General features: G+C 48.3%; 1 protein-coding gene across 1 annotated transcript in view; it reads right to left on the reverse strand.

The window, feature by feature from the left end:
• FA2H (fatty acid 2-hydroxylase) overlaps window positions 1–16,631 on the reverse strand; it is a 63,194-nt gene extending 46,563 nt beyond the window's left edge. The window contains exon 1 of the mRNA XM_045383077.3: window positions 16,294–16,631. Within this exon, the coding sequence (XP_045239012.1) occupies window positions 16,294–16,563 (270 nt within the window). The 5' untranslated portion in view covers window positions 16,564–16,631. The remainder of the gene's footprint in view (window positions 1–16,293) is intronic.
• Window positions 16,632–17,945: the final 1,314 nt, after the last annotated feature.

Raw genomic sequence — 17,945 nt, forward strand, 5'->3', positions numbered from 1 at the left:
TGTATTTTTAGTAGAGACAGGGTTTCACTATGTTGGCCAGACTGGTCTCGAACTCCTAACCTCGTGATCTGCCTGCCTCGGCCTCCCAAAGTGCTGGGATTACAGGCATGAGCCACCGAGCCCGGCCAGAAACAATTCTTTTTCGCATATTCCTCTTAACTATTTAAATTTTTATGAACTATATTAATATGTAATTATGATAGAAAAAATCTACAGTCTAATTTTAATCAAATATGCTATCCATCCCCTGAACAAACAGAACACTGCAGAATGTGATAAATCTTTGACATCTATCCTAATGAAATACCATTAGTGAGTATTAATTAATGTCAATTAGAATGAGAGTTTCCAGGCCAGGCACGGTGGCTCATGCCTGCAATCCCAGCACTTTGGGAGGCTGAGGTGTGTGGATCACTTGAGGCCAGCAGCTCGAGACTAGCCTGGGCCACAGAGCAAGACCCCCATCTCTACAAAATATTTTAAAAAAATTTTAAAAAATGCAAGTGTCTAGGACACAGTGGATTTGAAACAGTCCAGGAAAAAGCTCCTTCCCAGCCCTTTCAGCAGGTACCGCTTCCTGTATCTAGAACATTCCAGAGGAGCCCTCCTGAAGGCCTCAGGATCTTGGCTGCATGCAAGGCTCAAAGCCAGGTAGCTGCCTACAAACTCTGCTCTCATCATGGCTGCCTGGCTCTGCGCTAAACTTCATGAGTCACCTTGGTCCCCTGCCTTATCAGGTCATGTCCCACTCTGTTGTACCTGGCAGGTTCTCCCTTAACACGGGTCTAGACTCATGACATCTAGTCTGGGACATTCTTTATATTTTTATCCTGACAGAGAAGATACTTAGGTGGGACCAGCAATTAGAACTCCAGGATTCATTTATTTCTATAAGGGAACTTCAATGTCAGTCTTTAATGTCTTTAAATGCGCACCAACATACTACACACATTTCATTCATGACACATCTATCTTCCTCCCTTTTCCCAAGTCAGACCAGCCACTGCTGTAGAGAAGGTCTGATGTGGAGGCCCCAGGTCTTACTGCTGAGAGGGGCTTTTTCTGGCAATGAGGGAGCAACATGTCATCGGCTAATTGGCTGGGATCAGCTCCAACCCACAGAGGGTGCAAGGCGAACTCACCTTTGTGGACGAGATCAAGAGTGGTGGAGGAAGTAAGAGTTTCCCACTCCTTATTCCATTCTTCCTACTAAAGACCCTTCTTAAACGTGTTTGATGAGCTCACCTGTGTCACCCACATGTACTTCCATGTTTTCTAAACAAGAGAAACCTAGATAGAAGGAACATTTAAAATTCCCTCACTTTCCCCGGGAAGGCCACCTCTGCCAGCAAGACACTCCAGAGGTAACCGCAGTCCTGGGCTGCTTAGGGAGTCACAGCCATGCTGGCTGGAAGGCGCAGTGCTGGCCTGAGGCTCTGCCTGCCTATGGGCTATGGTCTGGCAGTGCAGCCAGGGCCTCGACTGGGAACTGCCCTATTTCACCCGGACAGGACTTGCATCTTGGAAAGAAGCAGCAGCAGCCACCTCCTAGGGGTCCCTCTTCCTCTCCTGGAGTCTGCTGGAGCACTGATGAACATGGCACATTGCAACCCCATGGCAAGGTTTTTAGGAAGGAGGTGAGGATCTACAAAATTACCTCATCCTGGACAGCCCCTCCTCCGGCATGCAAGGACAAAGTGACAAGAACCTTAGCTTAGCAGCTTCCTTTCCTGACCTAGCAACTCCTCTTCCATGTGTGATGGAACAGATGAAATCCCTCTACAGGGATCGTCGTCATTCAAGTGTTCTTTATGTGAGTTCCTGAAGATTCAAATTGCAAAAGACAGGAGAATTGCTTGTCCACTCTCCTGGACACCCCCTACGCCGCCGCTACAGCTAAGCCACACACCAGTGACCTCCAGGCAAGTCAGACCAGCCTCCAGGACACCAGGCCCCCGAGGGAGCGTGCTGGGAGCCACAAATCATTATTATTTCAGGTCTCCCATGTATTTGGGGTCTTTCACAGGCCCTGTTGCTCATAAAGGAAGTATTTCTCTAGCCTGGCTAAGCTAAAATTGTCTAAATTAAAGGCTTCGGGATACAACTGCAGCAACCAAGCATTTCCTCAGTGCCCGTGACGCCAGGTAAAGTTTTTGAAGCCAACACACCATCCCAGCTCCCACTTTGACCTGCACTCCCTCACCCCATGAAAGGGCAGCTGGCAGGAAGCCGGAGTGATCCGCGGATTAATCAGTAACTGAGCATGCAGGGAGTCAATGACACGTCAGAGGAAGATATGCCTGCTCCCCCCAGGAAACCCCTATCACATGAGTATATGCATTGCCTCACATCATCCTAGAAGACAGGTTTATGAGGTCTAGAAAGCAAACAGCTTCAGCCTTAGGATCCTTCTCCTTCTGTCTTCAGAGGCCTGACTTCAGCCCAGTCAGAAGGATCAGAGGGGACCTTGGATGGTACCTCATCCCTCCTAGATCTGAAAGAAATGCATTTGGTACCCCTCAGCTTAATCTCATGACTAAGATTTGTCCCTAATGAGTATGCACTGAAAATACTGGGCACTTGGAGACCCATATTGCAGGATCTCTCTGAACTACAGCTTCCTACATCTACTCCACCCACTTTAAGAGTTCAAGTAGAAATCTATGGGATGGGGTGGGAGGAGGGAGAGCGTCAGGAAAGACAGAGAATGGATGCTGGGCTTAACATCTAGGTGATGGGATGATCTGGGCAGCAAACCACCGTGGCACACGTTTACCTATGTAACAAACCTGCACATCCTGCACATGTACCCCTAAAGTTAAAATAAAAGTTGGAAGGGAAAAAAGTCTATTGAAAAATATTTTGAAAAATGTAGATAGGGCCAGGTGCAGTGGCTCACGCCTGTAATCCCAGCACTTTGGGAGGCTGAGGCGGGCGGATCACCTGAGGTCAGGAGTTCGAGACCAGCCTGGTCAACATGGTGAAACCCCATCTCTACTTAAAATACAAAAATTAGGCATGGTGGCACACACCTGAAATCCCAGCTACTCAGGAGGCTGAGACAGGAGAATCACTTGAACCAGGGAGGCGGAGGTTGCAGCGACCCGAGATCACGGCACTGCACTCTAGCCTGGGCGACAGAGCAAGACTCCGTCTCAAAAAAAAAGAAAAACGTAGATCAATGTAGATCACTATATACACTTAAGGTGTGTTACCATTAGCTCTACAGGGATCATCATTATCCAAGTGTTCTTTATCTGAGTTCCTGTAGATTCAAGTTGCAAAAGACAGCAAAAATCATGTAGATATTTATGAGTCAATAAATTTATGAGTTCAATAAACTTTTATTAGTCAATAAATTTATGAGTTCAATATATATTTATGAGTTCAATAAATTTGGCCCTTGCTCAAATACTGACCACCTCCTCCCCCAACTTTGCCCTGCCCATCTAGGCAAAGTGTTCTCTCTTTGATGGTTAGAGGGTGCTATCATCCAACAATATGCAATGTAACAAAATGCAAAGTAAGATAAACATCCATGCAGAAAAAAAAATAGAAAACTTCATGAAGTCACTGAAAGCAATGGAGAACTGTTTGACTCCAACTCCATTGCCAAATAAGGAGGCCAGTGTCGAAAGAGAGGCAATGAACGAAGGAAGAAGCCTTTCAAAAGAGATAGACCTGTTTGTCAAAGGATAAAGACAGACCCTTAGCCCTTAAATACCCTTGTTAATAAGATGCCCCATTTAGGAGTATGCTGTGAATGTTCAAACTGGAGTTTTGAACATTACATGTTACATTGTGCTTCCACACAATTTTTTTTTTTTTTTTTTTTTTTGAGACAGGGTCTCACTCTGTCACCCAAGCTGGAGTGCAGTGGCGTGATCTTGGCTCACTGCAACCTCCACCTCCCAGGTTCAAGCAATTCTCCTGCCTCAGCCTCCCGAGTAGCTGGGACTATAGGCATCCGCCACCATGCCTGGCTAATTTTTGTATTTTTGTAGAGATGGGGTTTCACCAAGTTGTCCAGGCTGGTCTCGAACTCCTGACCTCAAGTGACCTGCCCACCTTGGCCTTCCAAAGTGCTGGGATTACAGGCATGAGCCACCACGCCCAGCCCATACAATTTTGTTGGAAAAACCACACAGATGCACAAAACCAACATGATTTGACTCATTATTTGCTCAACTTAAGAATCGGGGCAACACTGTGATCTTTAAGTCCTTTTCAGTTTCTTTTTTAAAGATAATAAATTTCCCTCCCCCAACCTCTTGTCCTATGTCTATGAAATTTTGGGTTTCATTTAGAATGGAGTAACTTTTTTTTTTTTCTTTCTTTTTTTTTTTTGAGATGCAGTCTTGCTGTTGCCCAGGCTGGAGTGTAGTGGCATGATCTTGTCTCACTGCAACATCCGCCTCCCTGGTTCAATCAGTTTTCCTGCTTTAGCCTCCCGAGTAGCTGGGACTACAGGTGCACGCCATTATGCTCAGCTAATTTTTGTATTTTTAGTAGAGATGGGGTTTCACCATGTTGGTCAGGCTGGTCTTGAACTCCTGACCTCGTGATCTGCCCACCTCGGCCTCCGAAAGTGCTGGGATTACAGGCATGAGTCACTGCGCCCAGCCTAGAATACAGTAACTTTAAAAAGTGACTTTTTATTAGGATTCAAGGACTCTTCTACTTGGGTCTAAGGAACAACTGAATTTTTTATAGCACTTTGTCTCCAACCAGCATAAGCCATTATGGTTGGTTCCAGAAGGCTTTGCCTGGCACAGGAGAAAGCAACCATGAAACCAAGCTCATCTGTCCTTTTCCCTGTTTGGGGGCAACACAGGATCATAGAAGTTGGATTTATTTAGTCCAGTGAGGTGCTCCTTATTGCTCCACAGCAGAGTCTCAAAGTGCAGGCCTTCGTCAAACTGACTTTAAAATTTGAGGTCTTTCTTTGATCTTTGTGAGTAAATGATGCCATTTCATAGATTTTCATTATTACAGAAGACTAGGGGCTACTTATGAGCACCTAAGTGGGTTATTATGAGTTATTAACATTTGGATTTTTTTTTTGAGACAGAGTCTCATTCTGTCACCCAGGCTGGAGTGCAGTGGCGTGAACGCCGCTCACTGCAACCTCTGCCTCCCAGGTTCAAGTAATTCTCGTATCTCAGCCTCCTGAGTAGCTGGGATTATAGGCATGCACCACCACACCCGGCTAGTTTTTGTATTTTTAGTAGAGACGAGGTCTCACTGTGTTGGCCAGGCTGTTCTTGAACTCCTGGCCTCAAGCCATCTGCCTGCCTCGGCCTCCCAAAGTGCTGGGATTACAGGTGTGAGCCACCGTGCCCAGTCTGAAATTTATAAACTAAAACCAGCCATTTCTAGAGATCCCTAAAAACTCTGATTCCATTTCTCATTAGGTAATCTGAACATCGTTCAATGCTAAGCAACATTGGAAAGGTTCTACTGGGCATAAAAGAATGTAGAGAACTAGAATTTTACTCTCCCTCTTAAAGGAGAAATTATAACTAATTTACTTAGGTAATTTTCAACCAAGTTTATTGTAGGTTGCATGGTTCACTCTAAGTATGTAATGACATACTTGTATAAATGAAATTGGTGGCTACTAGCTTTACTCTAAACAGGGCTTTAAAAATACTTTGTATGCAACAGATTTCAAATACGTTAAAGCAAATCCCGCCACCTTCAAATTTGCTTATCTGGTATTGCTATTTAAATACTTTGCAATGTACCATCAAGGTAAGAAACTGAAGTTATTTGGATAATAGTGTTTTGGGGACAGTGTTTCACAATATAAAGTACTGAGTTTAAGGTTCATATTTCCCAGTTATAAGCTTTACGAGTGTTGCTAGCATCAAGTTTGTTGTTCTCGATTTTTGTTATGGCTGAGCTCTTTTTCTGTCAGAGAGAAAGAGCAGGTCATTAGAGTCTTCTGCCCCTCTTACAAATACCATGTGACCCAGCAATCCAGTTACTGGGTATATACCCAAAGGAATATAAGTCGATCCATCATAAAGACACATGTACGTGTATGTTCATTGCAGCACTGTTCACAATAGCAAAGACATGGAATCAACCCAAATGCCCATCAATGGTAGACTGGATAAATAAAATGTGGTGCATATATACCATGGAATACTATGCAGCCATAAAAAAGAATGGGATCATGCCCCTTGAGGGAATATGGATGGAGCTGGAAGCCATTATCCTTAGCAAACTAAGGCAGGAACAGAAAACCAAATACCACATGTTCTCATTTATAAGTGGGAGCTAAATGATGAGAACTTATGGACACAAAGAAGGAAACAACAGATACCTGAGGCCTCCACCTGAGGATGGAGGGTGGGAGGAGGGAGAGGAGCAGGAAAAATAAGTAATGGGTACTAGGCCTAACACCCGGGTGACAAAATAATCTGTACTACAAACCCCCATGACATGAGTTTACCTATTTAACAAACCTGAACATGTATCGCTGAACTTAGAAGTTAAAAAAAAAAAAATAGGAGCAATTAGAGAAGACGGAGAACCACTGTTCTGAGTCTATGTGCTTTAGAGAATGTTGCATGAAAAGACACCAGACAGAGTAAACAGGACTAGAAACCCAGGCAACCTGGGACATGCCTATGAGTGTCACCCAGGTACTTATAGCTACATGGGGACTGGGGGGTCACAACCCTGAAAGCAATGTGGGTCTCGATTGAGATTTTCTGTGGTTAACTTCACTTCTAAGCCTTGAAGGAGACTCATGGGACGGGTGGACTGTAAGAGCCTGCTAAGAGACAGGTTTTGCTAACTGTCTCTGGCTGCAAAGAACCGAGGACAAATGAGTGACTTGCTTGATGGTTCTCTGTCCTTTCCATCAACTCCCAACCCTTTAGCTAACAAGACACAGAAGAGAGATTTTTCTTAATCTTTCATTCAATTTTTTTTTTTTTTTTTTTTTGTGGGATCAAGTCCCCCAGGCTGGAGTGCAATGGCACGATCTTGGCTCACTGCAACCTCCACCTCCCAGGTTCAAGCGATTCTCCTGCCTCAGCCTCCCGAGTAGCTGGGATTATAGTCACGCACGACCACATCTGGCTAATTTTTGTGTTTTTAGTAGAGACGGGGTTTCACCATGTTGACTAGGCTGGTCTCGAACTCCTGACCTCAGTTGATCCACCCGCCTTGGCCTCTCAAAGTGCTGGGATTACAGGCATGAGCCACCGCGCCTGGCTGTGTTTCATTCTTAAAGTGTCTTGCATATGCTAATATTTCCTTTTCAATTATGCATATACCTCAGTTTTCCAAGCAACTCATTCATTCACTTATTCAAACATTTATTTATTCATTCAGTCATTTTTTGAGACAGTCTCACTCTGCTGCCCAGACTGGAGTACAATGGTGTGATCATGGCTCACTGCAGCCTTGACCTCCTGGGCTCAAGCAATCCCCTCATTGTAGCCTCCCAAATAGGTACACGACCATGCCTGGTTATGTTAAAAAGTTTTTTTGTAGACATAGAGTCTCACTATATTGCCCAGGCTGGCCTTGAACTCCTGGTCTCAAGCTTTCCTTCTGCCTTGGCCTCCCAAAGTGCTGGGATTACAGGTATGAGCCCATACCCAGACCATTCAAATATTTATTAGTACCTGTTGGTATGTACCAGTGTGCCTGTGCGTGTTAGAGAAATCCAGATGAATCAGACAAGTCCAGTCCTTGGGGAGTTTACAGATTAGTAGACAAAATAATAGGGAAGACAAGAGCCATAGTGAAAATACGTTAAATAAGAAAGAATGTTATCTGCCGGGTGTGGTGGCTCACACCCAACACTTTGGGAGGCCGAGGCATGTGAGGTCAGGAGTTCAAGACCAGCCTGGCCAACGTGGTGAAACCCTGTGTCTACTAAAAATATAAAAATTAGCCGGGCATGGTGGTGGGCACCTGTAATCCCAGCTACTCAGGATGCGGAGGCAGGAGAATCACTTGAACCTGGGAGGCAGGATTGCCGGGAGCTGAGATCATGCCACTGCACTCCAGCCTGGGGCCTAGGGAACACAGCAAGACTTTGTCTCAAAAAAAAAAAAAAAATTATGAATGCTGTAAGATAGGTTCAGGTAAAGAGCTATGAGAGTCTGATTGAAGGGGAAAAAAACAGGTATAGGTGAGGAGGTAAGGAGACTCTGTGGAAGAAAGAGCATTCAAGCTGGACTTAAAGGATATGGCAATAGGGAGCCATTGAATACTTAGGAGCACTGCCGTAACATGATCAAGCTCTCTTTAGAAAGGTTCAGAGACAATGGGGAACAGAGGAAGACCTGCCCAAGAGACTGATAGTGAGTGTAACGCAATAGTGAGTGTAAAGAGGCTGTAGCCAAAGTAGGGCAGTAGTGGGGGAAATGTTCCGGAAGGAAGACTAAGCGGGGGCTCCTGAAGATTAACAGGTGGTCTAAGTCATTGGCTCTTCTTGCTCCAGTTACTCCCCATTTTCTCCCTCTGCCTATGGATTCTCTAGGACAGAGTAGGCAATGGAAACGGTTACTGTTAAGAGTAAGAAAAACATCAATAATACCCCAGACATAATACCGAGTGAAAGCGGCCATCAACAGAGTGCACAATTCCCATATAAAGATGAGGGATTCACAAAACTGTCCCAGGGAGATTAGAACAGTGGCTGCCTCTGGGAGGCGCTGTTGCCTGGAAGGAGGCAGGAGCCTGTGCTAGGTGCTGGAAGAGTTCTAGGTCTTCATCTGGATGGTGGCAACAGAGATGTTTACCTAGGTTAAAAAAAAAAAAAAATTGGCCGGGCACGGTGGCTCACGCCTGTAATCTCAGCACTTTGGGAGTCCGAGGCAGTCAAATCACGAGGTCAGGAGATCGAGACCATCCTGGCCAACATGGTGAAACCCCATCTCTACTAAAAATACAAAAATTAGCTGGGCGTGGTGGCGCATGCCTGTGATCCCAGCTGCTTGGGAGGCTGAGGCAGGAGAATCCCTTGAACCTGGGAGGCGAAGGTTGCAGTGAGCTGAGATTGTGCCGTTGCACTCCAGCCTGGTGACAGAGGAAGACTCAAAAAAAAAAAAAAAAAAAAAAAATCCCTGAGCTGTATGTTCAAGCTTTGTGCACTTTTCTGGGAAATGAGAAGTGAGAGAAACTAACAATGGAGACTGAGAAGTCACAACTGGGGTCTGGGTGGGGTGGGAGGCACAGTCTGTGAATATGCTACCTGACTTTTCAAAAGGGACTTTGCAGATGTCATTAAGTGAAGGATCTGGAGATGAGGAGATTATCCTGGATCATCTAGGTGGGTTCAGTGTGATCCCGAGTGTACTTGTAAGTGGAAGATGGATTCAAGAGCGTCAGTCGTAGGAGGAGACGCAGTGACAGAGGCAGAGGCCAGCATGATGAGATTGCTGGCTGGGCCATGAGCCAAGGAATGCAGGCAGACTCCAGTAACTGGAAAAGGCAGGAAAAAAGAATTTCCCCTAGAGCCTCCAGAAGGAATACTTCCCTGCAGACTCATTTTTTACTTCGGAACTGTAAGAGAGTAAATGTGTGTTGCTTTAAGTCACCGAGTTTGTGGTAATTTGTCAGAGAAGCAATAAAAAATGAATTCAGGTGGAAAACCAAAAGGGTATAGCATCCAGCAGCCAGGTGAAGAAAGTGTACTGGGGTGGAGGAGGGGTGATCAGTGGTGTCACCAGTTGCTGCCAGGCCATGTAAGATAAGGTGAGCACTGACCACCGGGTGGAGGAAGGCGAAGGTCCTGGTAACGCCAAGGGCTGTTTCCGTGGTGTGGTGGGTTTCAGAGCGCATGGGGTGCTTATCACCTGTCTAAATAAATGAAGACTACATAGGGACCAATGAGGAGTGTGTGTCATAAGAAAAAAAATAAGTGAAGATGATGAATGCTATTGCCAAATCATCAGTTCGGGTTACTTCCTGGGAATACTTCCAAAGACAATTATTCTCATGTATTTCTAGGATTCCTGTTTGTTTCTTTTTATTTCCTCCAGAGAATCCTAATTTTTGACCTTCTTCCCAATTCTGGGTCTGGAAGCCTCTTTCTTCACTGAATTGTGGGGTGACACCAGAGAGCACTCCTGGAGCCTGTGCTGACCCTGGGGTGGCCATGGAAGTGTAGTGACCTGGGCCCTGGATGCCCCACCTGCTGGCCCTAGTTTCGTCCTCCAGGTGAGACTCACCTGGCACCACAGCAGGCCAGAGTATAGAAGTCCCGGCAGGTGGTGGAGGGCAGTGACCGTTAATTGGTCAGGCAGGCTCCCCTGGGATGCCCCCTTAGAGGCCAAGCGATCTCAACCCCTTCATTAAGTTGACTTCTCAGCTGTACTCTTCTCAGAAGGTGGCGGCAGTTCAGCAAATTCCCCAAGCATCAGTTTTTATCAGACCGGCTTTCCAAGATGGGCTGAGCTCAAGATGTTCCCGGACCTGGGTAGGGTGGGAAACCCAAGTCTTCCTGCACTTAGATCTCCTCCTTATTGTCCCTCCCCATTTAATTATTCAAGCCCTGAAGCTCTGAATGGCCAGAGCCCAAAGTCTTACAGACCCATGTGTGGTTGAATCTGTGGACTTCTCAGCCACGTTGAGACAGAGACAAACCCTGTGGGATTCAAACATGGCATCAAGGCCTTCAGACATCAAGGTTACCCCAACACTAGTGGCTGAGGAGTCAGGTTTGCTTTCCTCCAGGGGCTTCGCAAGCACAGGGCATGGTCAGCTGGCATGGTCAGATATCTGCCCACGGGAGGACCTCTCCAGGATTGGCGGGGCATGGGGGAGTATGAGCCACCTTCTGCCAGTTATCATCCCTCTGGGTGGCAGGCTTGGGGCTCAGGAAAAACCCCAGTTCCATATTCACTTTATTTATTTATTGAGAAGGGGTCTCCTGTCACTGAGGCTGGAGTGCAGTGGCGTGATCACAGCTTATTGCAGGCTTAACTTCCCAGGCTCAGGTGATCCCCTCACCTCAGCCTCCCAAGTGGCTGGGACCACAGGTGCATGCCACCATGCCCGGCTAATTTTTGTAATTTTTTTCTTGTAGAGATAGTTTTTCACCATGTTGCCCAGGCTGGTCTTGAACTCCTGGGCTCTGGCGACCCGCCCACCTCAGCCTCCCAAAGTGCTGGGATTACAGGCATGAGCCACCATGCCTGGCCCCCATTCCCTTTAAAGTGCATGTAAAACCTTTGATCTTATTATCGCCAAGCATGAGTACGTGGGAAAATAAAGTGGGTCAATTTAAAGATAAATATTAAATATGATAGTTCAAGTGATACACCAAGTTGGTAAAAGGCGAAAGACATACAATCTGAAGAGTAACCAGAGTATAATACACCCAATTGGAGGGAAAAATACCTGGGGTGGTGAGTCATGGATGCCCAGAGTCTGGGAAACACGGTAATATAGCCTGGGAAGGAGATTTAGATCTAAAGTCCTTTTCTTGTCTATTTTGTGAAAAATGCCAGTCACGCTCGATAAGTGGACTTCATACTCTGCTAACATGTGGCTGCAGCTGGAAGAGCACTGCTGTTGCCTGAGCTTGGGGTGAGGCTCTTGACCCCACTGCCCCAAGGACCTTCCCTGCTCAGCCGTGGCTCTGTCCCTTGCTCAAGGTGGGCACCTTGGCTTCCTCATGTCCAAGGCTGTGGCAGACAGCATGGTGGCTCAAACAAGTTGGACTTGTTTTGTGAATGTGCCTTCACGTGAGCGTGAATGTGTGTACATAGAGAGGGTGCATCAAAGTTAGGTGCAGGGGGAACAAACGGGACCAGGTCTTCTCCCTGGAGGAAGGGCCAGGATGCTCCCATCCAAGGGCTAAACCAGCAGGACAGGTCCCTCAGAGGGGCACCATTCAGAAACGAGCCCCAAACAACAGAGTTGGTTCATGGCACTCCCCTTCCCCAGCAAAATCCTCCGGCTCCTCCAGAGACAGAGGGCTCTACCCACAAGGGTGTCAGCATCCCTGGTCCAGCAGGAGAGATGGGAAGTGCAAAAGGCAGCTTGGGGCTTGCTAGAAGGGCTTAGCTAGGGAGAAGAACAGAAAGTGTCTCCATCCAGGCATCTCTTTGAAAGGATATCCCACCCCCAGATTTCTCCTTTGACAACCTCTCCCACAAGTTTTTTTCTTTTTTTCTTTTTTTTTTTGTGACAGGGTCTTGCTCTGTCACCTAGGCTGGAGTACAGTGGTGTGATCTGACTCACTGCAACTTCCGTCTCCTGGGCTCCAGTGATCCTCCCACCTCAGTCTCCTGAGTAGCTGGGACTGCAGGCACAAGCCACCACACCCAGCTAATTTTTTGTAGAGACGCGGTTTCACCATGTTGCCTAGGCTGGTCTCGAACTCCTGGGCTCAAGTGATCCACCCACCTCGGCCTCCCAAAGTGCTAGGATTATGGGCATGAGCCACTGTGCCAAGTCTTCCTCTTTCTCAATTTAAAGACAACCCTGTACTAGTTCTTAGAACTCTGAAGGCAGAAGCTGGCAGCCCAGTGGAGTGCTGGGCTAGTGTGACCATTGTTAAGCTTGGGCCATGTGTCTGCAGGTGCGTTGTTTTGAGTTTTGTTCCACATGCTCAGGTTGGGGCCCAGAAATAAGGATGTCTGCAGCATGGCCCGCACTGGGGATCTTAGCTAACAGACGAGCATGCAGGTCAGAAGCACGTGTGAGACTGGGTCCCTGGGCCCCTCTCTGAGGGTCAGACAAGGCAAACCATGGTGCTAGGTGGTTAGCAGAGCCGGGAGGTGGGGCCATCCAGGGCAGCTGGCCATGGGTGGCTGTAAGAATACTCAGGATGGTGTTGGGAGGATGAGCCACACCCTAAGGTTCCTGTCCAGAGGATACAGTGACAACACAGGGCGGGCCCCATGAGCCACCGCAAACCTGTCAGTCTCAACCTCTCTTATTTCCTGCACTCAGTTTTTCTTTTCTTTTTCCTTTCCTTTCCTTTTTCTTTCTCTTTTCTTCTTTTTCTTTTTTTGTGACAAAGTCTCACTCTGTCGCCCAGGCTGGAATACAGTAGTGCGATCTCGGCTCACTGCAACCTCTGCCTCCCGGGTTCAAACAGTTCTCCTACCTCAGCCTCCCGAGCAGCTGGGATTACAGGCATGCACCACCACACCCAGCTAGTTTTTTGTATTTTTAGCAGAGGGAAGATTTTACCATTTGCCCAAGCAGATCTTGAACTCCCGACTTCAAGTGATCCACATGCCTCAGCCTCCCAAGTAGCTGAGAGTGCACCACCACGCCCAGCGCACTACCACACCCAGCTAATTTTTAGTATTTTTAGTAGAGAGAGGGTTTCACCATGTTGGCCAGGCTGGTCTCAAACCCCTGACCTCAAGTGATCTGCCCACCTCACCCTCCCAAATTCCTGGGATTACAGGTGGGAGCCACCACGCTCGGCCTCCTGCATTCAGTTTTTCTTATATCTTCTTCTAAACCCTTCAGCACAACCTGACACCAAACACCAACTTCTAAGATTAAACTGGGCTCTCACCACAGAATGCTGTCCCAGCATATTGTCTAGAGACTCTCCCATCTTCATCCCCCTTCTCCCCGTGGTCACAGCCACTGCAGTGGCAGCCATGCCGGAGCGTCCTGCCCGATCTCCTCATACCCACTTAGGCTCTCTCCGTTCCCCCTTGACACTGCAGCCAGGGTCCTCTTCCAAAGATGCAAATCTGACCACGAACCCTGCCTGAACCTCTTCTCTGGCTTCCCTTTTTTTTTTTTTTTTTCTGAGATGGAGTCTTGCTCTGTCGCCCAGGCTGAAGTGCAGTGGCGCGATCTTGGCTCACTGCAACCTCCACCTCCCAGGCTCACCTGGCTTCCCATTTTTGTTAGAGTCAAGTCCCAAATCCTGACCACAGCCTATGAAGCCCTGTGTGATGTGGCCCCGGCTGACTTTTGGCCTGCCCCCCACATCCCTGTCCTTGCCCGTCATCCTCTGGCCACATTGGTTTTATTTCCAGTCTTTTACTATGTCAAGCTCTTCCTGCCAGAGCCCTCACACATGCTGTCTGTCCCCTTTGTCTGAAATATTCTTCCTGCTACACATCACCTGGTTAAACCCAGCCTGTCAGTCAGCTCTCAGTGTCAATGTGACTTTCTCAAGAAGGCTTTCTCTATGCTCCTCCCCTCTAGATCCATACTCTGATACACCATTAACTAAGCAACTACTATGTGATCTGTATGTTCCCTCTCCCTCCTGTTAGCTGCATGAAGACAGGAACCGAATTGATTTTGTTCATTGATATCTCCCCACACCTAGCACAGTGCTGTCAACCCATTAAGGAACCAGTTACATGACTGAATAAATGATGGAGAAATTAGGCAGGATGGCCCAATGAAAAGCCACCTGAAACAGTGGATGCTAAGTCCTTTCAACCAAAAATCTAAGAATAGTTGCTGGGCTCATCTTGAAAGCAAGAGCTAGAAGCAGGGGACAACTGTTGGTTTTCAGGAGTCCCCCTTATCCATGGTTTCACTTTCCTTGATTTCAGTAACCCACGGTCAACCTGGGCCCAAAAACATAACTAAATGGAAAATTCCAGAAATAATTTATAAGTTTTAAATTAGTTTTCAATAGTAGCCAATGCCACATCACCATACCTGTCATTCACCTCACTCCAACCCATCATGTAGGCATCTTATCATCTTTTTTTTTTTTTTGAGGTGGGGTCTCACTCTGTTGCTCAGGCTGGAGTGCAGTGGCACGATCATGGCTCACTGCAGCCTCCACCTCTCAGGTGATCCTCCCACCTTAGCCTCCCAAGTAGCTAGAATTATAGGCACGTGCCACCACACCCGGCTAATTTTGGTATTTTTTGTAGAACAGGGTCTCCCTATGTTGCCCAGGCTGGTCTTGAACTCCTGGGCTCAAGTGATCCTCTTACCTCGGCCTACCAAAGTGCTAGAATTACAAATGTCAGTCACCATGCCCTGCCTCATGTTACATCTTACATCATCACAGTACAGTACAATAAGATGTTTTGAGAGAAAGGGACCACATTCAAATAGCTCTTATTACAGCATATTGTTATAACTGTCATTTTATTATTGGTGTTAATCTCTTCCTATTCTTAATTTATAAATTTAACTTTATCATAGGTATGTATATATGGGAAAAACATAGCATATATAGGATTCGGTACTATCCGTGGTTTTAGGGATCCACGGAGGCTCTTGAAATGTATCCCCTTGGACAAGGGGAAACTACTGTATATCTAGGCATGACGGCCCCATAGTCACCAGTCCCAGAACCAGGCCTGGGAACACCCAGAGAGTCACTTTGCTTCTGGCCTGAGTCTACCTGGAATCCTGTGTACTAGGTCTGTCTCCCCCACCCGAAGATTTTTGGGATGGAGCCAGCATTGATTTTGGAGTCAGATACATGTGGCTTTCCCACTATTTAGCTATTTGACCTTAGGCGCATTAATCAGAGCCTCCCTAAGCCTCAGATTCCATATCCTGAAATGGGAATAACAATACCTGCCCCAGGTTCAGTTACGGACTTAAGTATCACTGGGAGCTGGTACTGCACAGCAGCGTGCAGCTCAGCACACAGTCTGGTTCAAAGTGCTAGTCCCTTCTCCTTGGCAAAACTGGCTCATGCCTTTCATTTCACTCTTTTGGACTCCCAAGCCAGTGTTTAGGACAATGATATAAGGGAAGGTCTGAGAGGTTGGAGGACACAGTACACCCCAGACATGGCCCAGGCTTCTCCACCCACCCAGGGGAGCCCTGGTGCAAGGCTAGGGTGGCACCAGGAAACCCAAACTAGTGAGAAGAGCTGTGCCTGATCTGTGCCTCTTTGAAGCAGAAGTGAGGTGGGATGGGGAGGTGGGAACAGGTGAGCCCATTATCCAAACAGAAACGGAGAGTGGTTGCAAAGAGGGAGAGGCCGGTAAGTGAAGAGGAAGGAAAGCCGGGGCGTGTGGGAGGGCTGGGGCCAGAAACAGGAATCCAGGTTGTCGGAGGGCAGGGGCTGCAGAAGGAACACTCTGGAAGGAGGGGTGTTGGGGAAGTGGGAGAGCTGGCACGGAGGCGGGCCAGGCGGTAAGGGTGGAAGGGAACAGCAAGTTCCTGGAGAAAGGAAGGAGGGGTTGGGGGAGACGACAATGACCTGTTGCCTGGAAAGAAGAGAGAGGAAGCGAGGGAAAGGAGGCAGAGGCTGGCACCTTGGGTCCTCCTAGAGGGCAGGTGAACGGGGCTCGCCCGGGAGTGGAAGGCTGCGGGAGGCCTGGGTTGGGGTGGGGGGCCCCGGCCCGGCTGTACCTGCTGCTCCCCGCGCAGCTCTCCCACGTAGTACTGCTCCAACCAGCGGCGCGCGTTGGCCGAGTGCCTGTGCGGCGGCCCGTCCAGGTCGGCGCTGATGTCCTGGCCCGCCCTGGCCCGCAGCAGCTGCTCGCCCCCCGGGTGGTGCCGCACGAAGCTGGAGAGGTCGTAGAGGCGGGCCCCGCGGCGGACCCAGCATGCGCCGGCCGCCAGGCGCCGCTGGACCTCGGAGGGCGAGAAGGAGGCGGCGGGGGGCGGAGCGGGGGCCATGGCCGGAGACCGCAGCTCCCAGCGCGCAGCCCGGCGTCTGCTCTGCTGCCGCCCTGAGCGCTTCTAACATCCCGGGAGCCCCGGGGCCGTTCCGGGCGGGCCGCCACCGCACCTGCTCATTTGCATGCCGCGCTCCCATTGGCCGGCAGGGAGCCCCCGGCAGAGCCGCGAGGGGCGGGCCCGGCGCCGGGAGCTGCGCGCCAGGTGGCCCCCGGCAGGGAAAGGCGCGCCCGCCAGGTGTGTCCCGCGCGGGAGGACGGCGGGCGGACACAGGCGGAGCGAGTCTCCCCGTCGCGGGTGGTTGTCTGGGCGGACGTCTTCGGTGGCCTGATCGCCGCTGGAATAACTTCAATCGCTTCCAGGGAGGAGCTGGCCACGTGAGACCCTCTGGCTCCAGGAGGTGCCCGAGAGAGCGAGAGGAATGAGGTGCTCGCCTGGGGTGCAAATGCTTGTTTTGTTTTTAACATTTTTAAAATGTCAGTAGCTTTTGGGTTACCAGTGGTTTTTGGTTACGTGGAGGAATTGTATAGTTGTGAATCCTGAGATTTTAGTCCACCTGTCCCCCGAGTAGTGTACATTATACCCAATGTGTAGCTGTTGTTGTTGTTTTTGTCTCACACCCCCTCCCATTCTCCCTAGGGTCCATTATATCACTCTGTATGCCTTTGCGTCCTCATAGCTTAGTTCCTACTTATGAGTGAGAACATACAGTGTTTGGTTTTCCATTCCTGAGTCACTACACTTAGAATAATGGCCTCCAGCTCCATGCAAGTTGCTGCAAAAGACATCATTTCGTTCCTTTTAATGGCTGAGTAGTAGTCCATGGTGTATATCAACTACATTTTCTTTATCCACTCATTGGTTCATGGTTATTTAAGTTGGTTCCATATCTTTTCAATTGTGAATTGGCTGCAAAAAACAAACATTCGTGTGCAAGTGTCTTTTTCATATAATGACTCTCTTTTCCTTTGGGTAGATACTCAGTGGTGGGATTGCTGGACCGTATGGTAAATCTACTTTCCTTCCCTCCCTCCCTCCCTCCCTTCCTTCCTTCCTTCCTACCTTTTGTGACAAGGTCTCACTCTATCACCCAGGCTGGAGAGTAGTGGCACAGTCTTGGTTCACTGCAGCCTCGACCTCCCGGGCTCAAGCAATCCTCTTACCCCAGCCTCCCAAGTAGCTGGGACTACAGGCATGCACCACTACACCTGGTTAATTTTTGTATTTTTTTATAGAGACAAGGTTTCACCATACTGCCCAGGATGGTCTCAAACTCCTGGACTCAAGCGATTTGCCTGCCATGGCCTCCCATAGTGCACTGTTTGTTTGTTTGTTTGTTTGTTTTTGAGACAGAGTCTCACTCTGTTGTCCAGGCTGGAGTG

This window comes from Macaca fascicularis, chromosome 20, assembly GCF_037993035.2.
Source record: "Macaca fascicularis isolate 582-1 chromosome 20, T2T-MFA8v1.1".
In the NCBI taxonomy this organism is placed as follows: domain Eukaryota; kingdom Metazoa; phylum Chordata; class Mammalia; order Primates; family Cercopithecidae; genus Macaca; species Macaca fascicularis.